Genomic DNA, 13,888 nt, shown 5'->3' on the forward strand with positions numbered 1-13,888 from the left:
ATCGCAAAGCGCTTCCGCATCTATTGTACGTGTGCTTTTCAAAACAGTTCTGTGGGGTTTTCCAGACATATTATTTTCACGTTACAGAAGTGTCAACAAGCTCATAGAGAATTGGTGGCTTTTTCCCCAAGATGGCCGAACTCTGTCCTACGCAATCCATTTTGTAAAACATGGTTGTTGGCTTATTTCTATTTTTATACCCATTGTTTTCTTTTCCATACATTTGCTTGAAGGCAGCGTGGTAGGGTTGTGGGGGGGGTCAGAGACCAACTTAGCCAGGGGCTGTGCAGGAGAAAAGGGCAGGGCGCTGGGGCAGGGCAAGGAGGGCGACGTGGAAGCAGGCCCGTCTCAGCCTCGTTTGTTTACTGTGCTGCTCACGGCCCTGCACAGCTGCCAGAGCGCACTTCCGGCTAAGGGACCTGAGGGGCCTTCCCTCCGCCAGGTGACATCAACAGCCTTGACAAAAGGCTGGCAGAAGGGAGGCCTGACACTAGAAACCCAAGGCCAGCAGCTTCTGAAGCTGATAGAAGGTCCCCACCGCTTGCCCGGGGGGCTCGATTCAGCTCTGCTTGTCCGGGTTCTAGACTCCAGCTTCTTCTTGACCTTGGTCTCATTTCCTGAAACCGGTCTCCCTCTTTCTAGCATGATAGTCATCCATGTCTGCAGCTTCCCCCACCTAGACGTCCCTCTGCTGCCCCCTCTGGGTCCAGAAGAACCTTGGCCACAAGTTCTCCCAGGTGACCCTTCCAGGCAGAGTAACCCTCATGGTTCCAGCAGACTTACCCCTGCTGTTTCTCCCAGTTCCCGCCCCCCATCATCCGCTGGAGCAGAAATGGCCTCTGGGTCATTTGGAGTTGACTGGCTCTTGAAATGTCTTACAAAACAACATGGGGGTCTTGGAATTTCAAGGGCCTCAGGACAGACTTATTGTGTCAGCTTGTGGCCTTAAGAAAAAATTGCATTCAACTTAGCTCTGTAAAGAACATTTCCTTTGCAAGAGTTCAAACAGCCCCAGGCTCTGGGAAGCACAGCTCCAGCTGCTAGCTTTGTAGGCAGAGCATCCCCACCCCCACCCCAGCCCTCTTTGCCCTTGACTTGGAGCAGCTCCTTAGAAGCAGGCAGGCAAGACTCTGCTGGAGCTTCAGAGTGTGAGGCCTGCACGCGTGTGTCCTGCCTCACAAATGCCCAGCGATCCCTCCATTTAGTGGTTTATAAGACAGTTTACACACTCACAGTCTCCTTTGAAACTAACCCATGAGGTGAGTCTCATTATCTCCAAGTTACAGCTGAGGAAACTGAGGCTCAGACCGAGGAAGTTCTTGCCCAGTAAACGGTTAAAACCCTTTGAGTTATCTGATGTCTAGTCTAGGATTCCTGCTGGGAATTTCAGTGCAGTGACCTCAGCAGGGTTTTGACAGTTGGCTGCCTAAGGACCGGTGAGTCCTGGTTCTTGTTGGGATGGGAAGCGGTTGATGAAACGAAGGCCCAGCACTTCAGGAGTTGGCAGGCATAGAGGGAGGGCAGAGGAACAAGCTTAGTAGTCATGCCACCCTTCCCCCACCTCCCCATTCCTAACCAAACACACCCCTGGGCTTTTGAGCCAGAGGCCTGACAGGAAGGGGTATGAGGCGCGCTTCCATCTGGACATGCACACCTGTGGCCAAAGCTGGTCTCCCTAGGGCAAAGAGTATACCCTGGGTTTTCCAGCCGTGGACTCTGAAGCCCCCAGACCCCCTGAAGACAGGTCTCCTCGGTGCTGGAGCTGGGGAAAGCTCCCCTCGAAGCACACGAGTCCTGCTTCCTTTGCCAGACCGAGTAGCCGACTGAACCTAGCCAGCGTCCTCACTGAGACTTCTCTCCATCTCTTCCCGTAGGTGGTGGAGGTGGCTGGAGTGATAACACTTCCTTGCTCTGGTCCGGAAAGTCTTTGCTGGAGGGTGCCACCGGAGGACATTCCTGCCCCCAGGCCATGAAGAAGTGGGGGTGGGAGACGAGAGGGGGTTTCGGAGGGGGTGGAGGGGGGTGCTCCTCAGGTGGAGGAGGCGGAGGATATATAGGTAAAGATGATTCGTGTTCAAGGTGTCACTCCCCTCCCCTCTTAGTCCTAGGCACCTCCCCTCCCTGTCCTCTAACTGACCCCCGCCTGCCCGCCCCTGGCCCGCCCCAAGTGTGGACTGTGTGCACGCCTTCCTCCCAGTCCCACCAGATGAGCCAGAGGCAGGGTGTTGGCTCACGAGCCAGCATCCTGCCTCGAGGTTTCAATGATGGCATCAAGATCCCATGTGATCCTTGATCTCCCCCAACGCCGATGATAAAGGGACTTTGGCTTCCCAGACTATTCTCTGAGTCACCTCCAAGGACACACTGGCATGAGAACCTTGGAGGCCAGACTCCCCTGCCCTGTGCCTCCCTTTGGAAGGCCTGGCCCAAGTCCTTGCCAAGCCGGCTCCCTAAGGACCTGGTTTGCAGACTCTGGCTTCAGAGACTCTCCACTTTCCCTCCCCTGCCCCAGCCCACCAGCTTCCAGAAGGGCACCACTCCCCGTACTGATGGGCGCTCCTCTTGAGGGCAACTGTGGGCAGTCCCAGCCCAGCCCTTCAGCAAGCAGCTGGCTCCTAGCCCTGTTCTCCTCTGGGCTTCTGAGCAGAGCAGACGGGGCTTCTGAGCAGAGCAGACGAGCCTTCTGAAGCTGAGAGGCTGGGAGATGATGGCTCCCCCACCCCCACAGATTAGGACACGATGCATGCACGCACTGTGATGTTCTGTCTATGTTTTGCTTTACGCTGTGTATAAGATGCCTGTGTTAACCAGACGCTCTTCTTTCCAAGCCCTGGGTGGGTGGGAGGAGCCCAAGGGGGAAGCCCAAAAATAACCCAGCCCCTGCTAAAAGGAGGGACAGGAGCCTGAAGGCACAGGGACCCATCCCCTCAACCCAACCCTGACCCCATGGAACAGGAGAGCCACTCCTCTGTGCTGCTGCCCCGGCCTGGAAGAGGGGCCAAGGGGCCAATCCAGCCTGTGGAGACTAGAACTCTTCCAACTCTTGCTCACATAGACTGCTTCCTGGGGGGCCCCAGCAAAAGGGTGGAGACCCCAGCGAGAGTTAGCCTGGACCTGGAGGAGAAAGTGCCCCATACACCCACTATCGAGCATCTAAATCTACTGAGTCCAGCCCCAGGTGCAGCCCCTGTGCCCTGAGCCTCCCTTCCCTCCGCACCGCCCCTGCCCTTGGGGCCCCTCCCTGCCCGACTGCATGCCCTGCTGATGTGCATGTGTGTTGAGACTTGGGCACCCACCTCTCTGCGTTAAACTCTTCTCTGGTTTGCCACAGGTGGCAATGCAGCCTCAAACAATGACCCTGAGATGGATGGGGAGGACGGGGTTTCTTTCATCAATCCCCTGGGCATCCTGTACACCCCAGCTTTAAAAGGTACCCACTCCACCAGGTGGCAGAACCAGCTTCCTTAGGCCAGTTCTTCTTCCCAGCTAAAACCTCGGGGTTACTGATGTGAGTCCAGGATACAAAGGCATGATTGTGGGTCCCTTGCAGGCAAGTCTTCCTAGTGTTCCTCTCACCAAGTTTTCTGGAAATCAGGATGTGTGATCTGATATGGACCCAGAGGCAGAAGACTGACTACTGGGCAGGCGGTCCTAGAAGATGCAACAATAATAGGCCCTGTACCCGTAGCAGCCAACCCAAGTGTCCCTCGTGTGGGCCCTCCCCTTGCCTACAAAAACGCACCTACATGTCCTCTGAGTTCTGCTCACCAGATACATCAGGGACTTTCATGCACAGGCTGTGCTTCCAGGGGCAGTAGGACACAGGAACAGGGACCAGAGAACCCACCCTGATCAGCTGAAGACAAAGCACAGAGCCTGGGAGTGGGGTACAGGGCGGCCCCCACAGCCTCTGACTGAGGCTGACCCTCCCTCCTTGTCACCAGTGATGGAGGGCCACGGGGAGGTGAATATTAAGCATTACTTGAACTGCAGCCACTGTGAGGTAGATGAGTGCCACATGGACCCCGAGAGCCACAAGGTCATCTGCTTCTGTGACCACGGGACAGTGCTGGCTGAGGACGGTGTCTCCTGCATCGGTAAGGGGGTGGGGAGGGGGTTTCAGAGCTTGAGCCACAGCTAGTTTCCAGGGTTCTGAGACACCTCAGGTGCAGTTTTGTAAACTTCCTGACACCCCGTCTGCCCCCAGCACTAGTGCTCTGACGATGGGCAGAGAGACCTGTGTGTGAAAGGGGGTCACAGCTCATGACCTAGTCCCACCCCTAGCCCAGGGTGTGAACCCCCACATCCTCAGCAAGGGGCCAGCCCGTCCCCACTGGAGCAGCCCAGCATACCCCCAAGGCAACTGTCCCATCGGGGAGTTACGGACCCAGACGTCGTGCTTCCACTCCTTGGCTCCCTGCTTGCAACAGCCCTGCCGGTGCGGTGTCTGAGGACAGTGCTGCCGTCCTCCTCCTCGAGTCTTCTCCAAATCAAATAAGCTGTTTATTTCCATCCGTTCATGTGGGACACAGGTTTATATCTCCCCTTCATCCCAGCGTCCCACGTCTGCAGGTGTTCCAGTTGTCACTGTCCCTTGTGAAATGCAGTGTCTGGGACCGGGGACAGTGCCTCAGTGTGGTCGGTGCCAGCGTGCACCGGGCCCTCCCTCCCCAGCACTGGGCCCAGTGCTCCAGGGATGTGGAATCAATTCAGCCTCAAGAATGTTATTGATGGGCACACTGTCATTGGGCCGCACCGAGTTTGTAGTCACCTAAGGCACCTGAATCTCTTCTGTAGCCACCATTGGCTCACCTTTCATCCTCATCCTGTCATATGCAGGAGATGTTTTGGATCCCTGTCCATAATTTGATATTTATCTCTGTTACATATGCCCTCCCTGCAAAAGCTATGTTGAAAGTTGTAAAGCCAGGATGCTCCTGCTTCACGCCTGGTCCTCCAAAAAGAATGCTGGTCAAGGTGTCCAGGGCTGGGGAGGAGTGGGCAGCTTTTGTCCCGGCTGGGGAGGGGATTTCTGACTTGAGGCCATCTCAGAGGAGAATCAGCGTGGTCATCTGTGCGTTGTGGGAACTTGTCTTCCAGTGTCGCCCACTCCGGAGCCCCACTTGCCTCTCTCACTGATCCTCTCCGTTGTGACCTCTGCCCTTGTGGCCGCCCTCGTCCTGGCTTTCTCTGGCATCATGATCGGTGAGTGTACCAGAGCCCCGGCACTGACAAAGAGGGGCAGGGAAGGCTGATCTGGCAGGACGGAATAGCATCTCAGGCTGTGCCACGGACACTGAGGTGTCACTTTGGGTGGGTGGTGATGAGCACTGCCCAGGCGGAGCCAAAACAGAAGCCCCCTGCCTGCCACCCCCCAGCACAGCTCTGCTTCCTGGGAGCCCCTGATTCTGACCCTCAGCCCCAAGCATAGCCTCCTGGCTGCTCACGGACTGGGCACTCCTCGGAGGAGGACACCATGGCTGAAGCTCGCCCGCACTGCAGACCTCACTTTTATCTCTCATCAGAGCGGCCTCCTCTAGTCTGGCTCACTCCCTGGGTCGCGCCCCCAGCCCTGTCTTCCCCACGCAGAGAGTGTGGAGCTGGTTTCTGAGTATTTCCAGCTGGGCCTGTGAGCCAAGGGGCGCTGATCTGCAGGTCACAGAAGGCTCAGCGTGGTCCAGCCAAGCTATTACACTACAAAAGCCTGGGGCAAGGGGGCAGGGACCTGAGGCGAGGCGGAGGGCAAAGCTGGACTCCAGGCAGCACTGTTAGGCCAGCCCCTCGTGGGTGAAGGAATCTGAGAGGACGGGGGAATGGTAGCGTGTGTGACCCCCATGATACCATCCTTGATACCATTATTGCACACACAGGGGTATTGACACATTTTAGTTCACTAAATCCTCAAAGAATCCTATGATCACAGCTGGCACATTTCCTGGAGGAGGAACTGAGTGCTCAGAAATTGCCTCACTTGCCCTGGCCCGTAAGTGGTGGGGCTGAGCTTTAAATGCAGAATCCACCCTGCGAATCACCTATCATGGAGTTTGCCTTATGGAATGTTCTCATGTAGTAATAACAATGATGTTGGTCACTTGCACTGGGAGAGCTCTTTAGAACTCTCCAAAACCATTTTATGCTGTTGAATTCATTTCATTATCACAACCCTAGGGAGTGGGGGTTTAAGGGCAGGGCAAGAGTTACTGCCCTGGCTTAGAGAAGGAGACTGAGATCAAAGAGTCACGTGTCACTTAGTGTCACAGCTTGTAAGTAACAAAGGCAGGATTAGGACTCAGGTCCTCAGGCACCAGTTTAGACCCAGAATAGAGGCCTTGCACTCTGTGGCAGTTGTCCAGCTGTGTGGCTTGGTGGTGCTTCAACTGTAGGAAGCACAGGTGACTGGACCCCCAGCTGTACTCTCAAAGTCATGGCCATGTTTGCTCCACTCAGTGCCTGGGCGTAGCAGAGATACTAAGACTGCCTGGAGACATGGGACTCCTCTGATGGCCTCTTTGGCTCCAGAACTTCCCAGCAGCCTTGCTGGGGCTTCTTTAAACTGAACGGCTGTCAAGGATCTTTACTCAACCTTCCCTTACTCTGTCCTTCCCAAGGGGTCAGATTTTCAACATGGTCTGGTGGCTCTTCCAGCCTTCCTTGTTCCCTCCTGAAGTTCTCTCACAGGCGTTTCCCCTAATAAAATCCTTGCACGTTAATCCCATCTTGGGTCTGCTTCTCAGAGGACCCAAACGAATGTGCCTGTGGCCCTGCATAATGAGATAAATCTTTTACATTCATATGGTTTTAAGCTTTACATTTACTTTAATCTTTCAGTTAAAGGTATGCTTTCACACCTGTAATCATTTTGTTAGTATGACTAAGTGTGGTGGATAAGTTTAGATCCCCGGGGGGAAGTAGAGATCCAGGAAGGCTTCCTGGAGGAGATGGCCTGGCTACCTGGCCTGGGGCCACCTTGCGGGTGATCTCCGTCTGTCTGCAGTGTACCGCCGGAAGCACCAGGAGCTACAAGCCATGCAGATGGAGCTGCAGAGCCCTGAGTACAAGCTGAGCAAACTCCGTACCTCCACCATCATGACCGACTACAACCCCAACTACTGCTTTGCTGGCAAGACCTCCTCCATCAGTGACCTGAAGGAGGTGCCTCGGAAAAACATCACCCTCATCAGGTGAGTGCCCACCACTGTCCTGTGGGGCAGCGGGGGTGGTGAGGGAGGGAGGGGAGAGTTCTAAGGGGCTGGATGTCATCCTTGCACCTCAAGAAGCCAGCAAAGCCACCCATGAGATAGCCCCAGCCCTCCTGGGGGGAGGTTTCACGTTCAGGGCCATTGCGGGTGGGTGTTTGTTTCAGCACCCCGTATATTCATGGGGTTGGTACAATGAGAGGAGGCCTAAATGAGAGAAACCAGGGCAAGCCTCAAAGTCTACCCAAGCACCCCTCCCCAGGCCTCACTCCCCTCCACCCTCCCAGCTCCCAGAGCACCCTGTGCGCTCGGCTCTCATTCACTGAGCACGGGCCAGGAGGTGTCTGCCAGCCACCTGTCCCTCCCCAGGGAGTTTGAGCCTCTCTGGCAGGACCATGTCCCATTCACCTCTTTGACCCTGGCAAATATCAGAGACTCAGTAAGTATTCACTGAAGGAATGTCCAGCCAATATCATGAATCCCCAGTTGGAACCTTTCTTGCCAGATAAAGCAATAGAGGCCCAGGACTGCAGAGCAAAGCCAGATTGAGGACATTACTCTTGAATGTGTGTGTGACCCCCTGCTCCTTGTGTGTGTCCACTAAATGTGCCCTGGCCACTTTCTCACCAGCCCCCCGCCCCTGCCTCATCTCGCCTTCTCCTCTGCACAGGGGTCTGGGCCACGGTGCGTTTGGGGAGGTGTATGAAGGTCAGGTTTCTGGAATGCCCAATGACCCGAGCCCCCTGCAAGTGGCTGTAAAGGTAAGAGGCGGCTCCCTTACTTTGGGTCTGACCTTGGCCTGAGGTCTCTGTAAGCGCAGCTCTCTGCTGACAGCCTCTGACTTCTACGGCTCACAGCCTCCTCCTCCTTCCCACCCTCCCCTTCTGTGCCCAGACGCTGCCCGAGGTGTGTTCTGAACAGGACGAACTGGATTTCCTCATGGAAGCCCTGATCATCAGGTAATGGCACAGAGAGACACCTCACTCCACCGCAGTCCTGTAAGGAGCATGAGGCGTTCCTAACAGGCAGGCCTCCAGGGCAGACAGGGCTGTCCTCCAGTGTACTTCTTCCTCTCCAGCAGGAGACGCCCCAAAATTCTTAGCACATCTTGCCAGGGTGGAACAGCCCCCAGATGGTTGTCTCAGAAAAAGAATCTCGTAGCCTAATAATCCAGTCAGTATCACTCTGCCTTCAGCCTGCTCCCCTGTGTCAGCCATTGGGCCTCCCTCCTTTTTCTTAAGGAATGGGGCGTGCTGGCTGTTGGCAGTAGACGGTATGACCTTCCTTCAGTTGGATCGTCCACCGGGTCTTTCGCCAGCCCCAGCTCTCAGCTCTCAAGTAGAGGAAATGTGCCCCGGCATGATGGGGGTCCCCCCTCGTCCACCCAGCTGGCCTGGCCCTTCAGCTGGTGGATCTGGGACCCCTGAATGAGAGTGGTCACATCTGGGGCTCTGACAGTAGATGTTTGATCTTGAGATCTGGCCAGGCCCCTGGCCTCCCAGGAGTCTGAAACATCCTGACAGGCTAGAGGGGCCAGGGTCTCCCCCTGGCATAAGTGGCAGAGGGAGCGAGGCCAGAGGGGTGTTTGAGGCACTGCATCCATAGGAGACCCACATCACTGAGTCTCTGCTCGACAGTGACTAACACACATCACTGAGTCTCTCTGCTTGACAGTGTCTAACCAGCGTTACGTGTGGGCAGCCCTCACCCAGCCTCTCAGCTCCACGTGCGTGCGCCCACGTGGAGTTCCCCGTCCCCACTGCCCTCTGTGTCCTAACAGAATCATGTTAACAAGAAAACCCAAATCTCAGAGCCCCCATGCAGAAGCCACAGCAGGATGCAGTGGCCCTCTTCCTCCATCTTCTGCACGTGGTCACCTGGCAGATCTCCCACAGTCCCTCGGGGAGGCAGTTCCTCCAGCTTCCACCTGAGGCTTCCTCGGAGAACCCACATGTGAATCCTAGCCCACGTCCAAGCACCAGCCTCCAAGAAAGACGTGTTCCTCTCCCCCATCCCACCTTCTCACCCAAGTGCTCTCGCACAGGCAGCATCCTCCTGCCTCCAACCAAGTACTTTGATGCAGATGAACTTCCGCAGCCGCTGCCCTCTGGTTCTTCCACCTGCTCAGCAATGAGATTCTCAGCTGCTTAGGCTCAGCATGGGACCCCTGCTCCCCACGTTTACAGAATGCATTTCCATAATGTGACAGTGAAAACATAACTTTAACCCAGCTTTGCCCACGTCAGATTCTCCCAGACTCAGCTCAGTTAAATTCCGTTACTCCCCTCTGCTCTGCAGCAAATTCAACCACCAGAACATCGTGCGCTGTATTGGGGTGAGCCTGCAAGCCCTGCCCCGGTTTATCCTGCTGGAGCTCATGGCGGGAGGAGACCTCAAGTCCTTCCTCCGGGAGACACGCCCTCGCCCGGTGAGTGAGAACCAGCCTTTTCCAGGGGCTGTGCCGGGGGACGGAGCAGGGGGTGGAAGGAGCCTGGGTGGGCAGCCTGGGAATCAACATACTCAGTGGGACCAAGGGAGTTAGCCCCTGGGCTTGGCTCTGGGGGAAGGGCGGGAGCGTAGGGACAGAAGGTGGCCGATGGCTGAGCGGCCCGGGGGAGCTTGCACCAGGTTGTGCAAGGGCTTCTCCAGCTTGAATCCATTTTATAGCCTGCTGTTTCTGGAAACCAAGCTAGGGACAAGCACAGAGGGGCTTTTGTGCCAGTCATGTCACTCACTCAACCAACCGACACGGGGCAGGTCACTCTGTGCCCACTGTCCTCGTCTCTCAAGAGGGGATGCCCTGACCTTGTAGTTTTACTATTGAAATGAAGTTCTGGGATGTTTAGGAAGGTGCTGCATATGTGTTATGGTTGAAGGGCTAGAGCTTGGGGGAGTGAAGTAACCGAGGTGGACTCACTCACGCCCAGCCCTGCTTGGCCGTTAGATGACCATGTGGCTCAGGGAAGCCAACCCCCTCTAACTTCATCTGCAACATGAAATCTGTGGGCTGGGCTAGAACAGCTCAGAGGTGGTTCTAACTTATAAAACACAGTACACTGGGCAGAGCCAGAGTCCAGCCGCCCACTCCTGTCACTGCTGGGGTCTTCAGAGGCCCCAGGCTCTGGGAACTGGAGCAGAGCAGACCCCTGAGTTGGGACCTGGCTTCCTTGAATTGCTGCTGGACTGTGAGGACCACAGGGAAGACTTGTAGCCTCTCCACCCCGAGAAAAGCAGAGGAAGAGTGATAGCCACTTGGCTACAGCAAAACCAGAACTGGACATTCTCACAAGGACTCAAAGAGGTGATGGAAACCTTGAAAGGTCACACCTGCTCCCCAGTCGGTCAGGCTCAGTTTAAAAACCACAGCCTTGGGAGCCACCACACTCTTCTGCAAGCCTCTGGGTGACCTGTCTCGGCATCTAAGAGCAGTTTGATCTAACTCCTTGAAAAGATGTGTGCCCCTGAGCACACCTGGCAGGAGAAAAGGGGGCGGGGGGACAAGGGGAGAAAGCTAACCCCCCCTTGTTACCGTCCTCGTCGGCACTGTCAGCATCCTCCTCATAGTTTTCACGTTTCTCAAAACTGCCCTATGAAGTGGACGGTGCAGATCTCACCCCATTTTAGAGATGAGAAAACAGGGGCTCAGAGAGGTTATGTGATTTGCCGAGGCCACACAGTGGAAGTGGAAGAGCTAGGACTAAAACTCGGGGCTTATGGCTCCTGATTTTGTGCTCTCTCCGGCCTCCTGTGCTGTTTATCCCAAGGGTCCTCTTTGGGAAGCCATGGCATACCAAGGCCAGGGTGGGTCATTGAGAGCAAATGCTGTCAGCTCCACAGGCACCTCTGCTGGGGTCTGGGCACCAGCCTTGGCTTTCCCACCACCACCCAGCAAGGAAGAACCTTCAGCCCTTGTGCCCTGAGATTCTCAGTGGTGCTTCTGGGAGAGGTCAAATGGGGTATCACACTTTGGGAAGAGACATAGCTCTGGCTTTCCCACTGGACATGCCTCAGGCTTGAAGACAAGATAGTATTATGCATGCAGAGGAGAGGCCTCCTTGTAAAGGGAATCTGGGAACCCGTCACTTGGCAAGTCCGAGGACCTTGGAGGTAGGGGACTTCTCTCTGTCTTGTTGATGAAGGCATCTCTCTCCCTTGATGCCCCAGCGAAGAAGGGCAGATCATTGGTATCTCCCACCACCTCCCCGCCCCCGGGCCACCCTGAGGAGACTCAGAGCAGGAGCCTGCAGCCAAGTTCCAACCTCTAACTGCAGCCACTGCCCATGGGATGCCCACAACCAGGAGACAGTCGACTCCACTTGGGAGAGCTGCTTCTAGGGGTCAGGATCCCACCCACCAAATCTGCCCTTTAACGCTCAGTGGTGCTCTTGTTTTGTGTGGCTTTCCTTGCCAACCATGCCCCCACGTCTTGGTAGCACCTCAGTCATCCTCCTCACCCCGCCGGAACACCCACCCGTCCCAGTGAGCTGGTCCTTCCTCAGATACCTGCCCATGCGGGGTGATTTAAAATACCAGATTACAGCCCTCCAGAGTGACCCCATGCAAATATGTTTGTGGCGGCAGCTTCCCATGGGCAGGGAGTTGGGAGGGGGTCAGGAGGTTGCTGGGCATCCTGCGTGGATTCTCTGACCCACAGAATCCAACTTGGTAGAGTGAGGATCAGGTTGACTGTGAGAATATAGCGGACAGAGGGGCTAATATCAGTAAATCCGACAGGTGCTGAAGAAGGGAAGGATTGGCTGATGGGCATCAGGGCTGGGGAGGTGCACACACTGGGCGGGGGCGGGGGGGTAGTTATACCTCCAAGCTGGGGAGCTCACTGGATTCAAAGGCCTGAATTGCACCTGATTCATTTGTTTGAAGCCCCTGAGTCTCTCCAGGTTTCCTTGATGACCTGCTGTGTGCAGACACCTGACTGGGCACTAAGACTCAGACGAGCTCTCTGTCCTCACTTCCTGCCATCCCCGGGACTCAGGGGTTCCATAGACCATCAGGATGGAAGGACCTCAGAGATGGTCTAAGAGTCTCCAGCTTCAGATAACGTATTGACATGAAATAATAACAGACATAAACGCGTGATGGACAGAAGGGGTGCCTGGGCCTGTCTGTCATGGAAATGAAATTCCCGGGTACAGACAAAAACATCATTTGGTCCCAGGATCCCACCTCTTCAGGAAGGAAGGAATCTTTTAATGTCAACATAACTTTGCAGACCTTCTCTTTATTGAACAAGTTTTTATTGTGGGTTTAATATATGCCAGATACAGGCTAGTAGCTGCTCTTTTAGTATCAGTTGATTCAATCTATAATGACAAAGGCCATGAAGGAGTCAGTGATCTCTTTATTAAAGGTGGCAGTCATTGACCACTATAGCGTCTGTACCTATTTGGAACATGGTAATCCTGTAGGTAATGGCTCCGGAGAAGATGCTCAGGACCTTGGTGGCTCCTTGGATGTTAGAGGTCACAGTGTAGAGCTGAGAACCTCTGATTTCAACTAAAGCTTAGGTTTTCATCTTTGGCTCTGATTTTGCCAAATAACCAATGCTGGTTCCAAAATGTGTGGAGGGACACTGTCAGCTAACCAGGAGCCAGAAATGTGAGGGCCCAGCATCATTCATGTCTTCATCACTTGAAAATGGATTTTTGCCGCTTTTAATATCTTTGTTCCTTGTCTGCATTCTTTGTTTCTTCCTTTCATCTTTCCCTCTCACCCTCAGATCTATCAGTTTTTAAATATATGCCTATTCTGTTTTTCACTTGGTGAAACAGTTCCTCCCCCGCTTCCTGTGATTCTTCATCACTAAATGCAGGTGCTCCTTAGGAAGGGACCAGATATCATTGTTATTATGTCTTTTGTTAGTGTGTGTGTGTGTGTGTGTGTGTGTATATAATCCTTTGGAAATAACCCCACAGGAACTGTGACCAAAGAAGTCATTGCACTTCCCTGCACCTGTTGTCTCACCTGTGAAAGTAGGACATTGGTCTAAACAGTGTCCCTGAAGGGAGTGTCAAAGCCCTGAGGTGCCATACACTCACACATGTGCTCGAAAGAATTCTCTGGTCAAACTTCAGAGCCAAGTAGACTCCCCTCTTACTGAGTCTCAACAGACGTTAGTGTATAGCAAAGACTGATAATTCCTGTGATAAAGAAGCCTATTTAGACCTATCTGATTGAATTCCATTCCATGGTCGGCTTTGGGAAATACTGGACAAAATTCTCTGCGTGCTGGACAGGATGCACCCATCACCACGACTGCCCAGTGTCCAGTTGCCAAAGAAAGTGCCGCAAGTGGCAAAGTGGGGAAAAAACCCTGATTCCAACTCGTTCTTTGCCCAGCATGGATACAAATGGCTATACTCTGCCCTGCTAGACAGCCATACACCCCTCCCCCAACACCGCCCCCCCCCACAGTTGCCAACTGTCTGCTTCTGGGTGGACTTATTAGCAGAGCAGTTAATTTGCTCTGAGCAGCCAAAGACAGGGAGCCCAGATAAACCTGGCCCGGGGTTTAATGCCTGTGAAGATTTAGTCCCTGCAGCACACCAGGCTCACGGAGCATTTGAGACATCAGTGGTTCTTGCATCCTGAGTAATGAGGGCTAAGACACAAAGAGACTCGAGGGAAGCTAGGCCTGGGTCCTCTTTATCAAGAACAGAAAGCACTTACCTGGA

At 54.4% G+C, this 13,888-nt stretch overlaps 1 protein-coding gene across 2 annotated transcripts in view; it reads left to right on the forward strand.

Moving 5' to 3' along the window:
* ALK (ALK receptor tyrosine kinase) overlaps positions 1–13,888 on the forward strand; it is a 675,174-nt gene that overhangs the window by 620,498 nt on the left and 40,788 nt on the right. Inside the window, exons 16-23 of one of the 2 annotated variants that reach the window (XM_072937961.1) lie at positions 1,875–2,057; positions 3,332–3,430; positions 3,945–4,097; positions 5,101–5,205; positions 6,995–7,181; positions 7,867–7,957; positions 8,091–8,155; positions 9,495–9,624. In XM_072937961.1, coding sequence (XP_072794062.1) covers positions 1,875–2,057; positions 3,332–3,430; positions 3,945–4,097; positions 5,101–5,205; positions 6,995–7,181; positions 7,867–7,957; positions 8,091–8,155; positions 9,495–9,624 — 1,013 coding nt within the window. Of the gene's footprint in view, positions 1–1,874; positions 2,058–3,331; positions 3,431–3,944; positions 4,098–5,100; positions 5,206–6,994; positions 7,182–7,866; positions 7,958–8,090; positions 8,156–9,494; positions 9,625–13,888 lie in introns of those variants that run through there. The other variant, XM_072937963.1, reaches the window with a different exon arrangement.

Source organism: Vicugna pacos, chromosome 15, assembly GCF_048564905.1.
Source record: "Vicugna pacos chromosome 15, VicPac4, whole genome shotgun sequence".
Lineage (NCBI taxonomy): Eukaryota > Metazoa > Chordata > Mammalia > Artiodactyla > Camelidae > Vicugna > Vicugna pacos.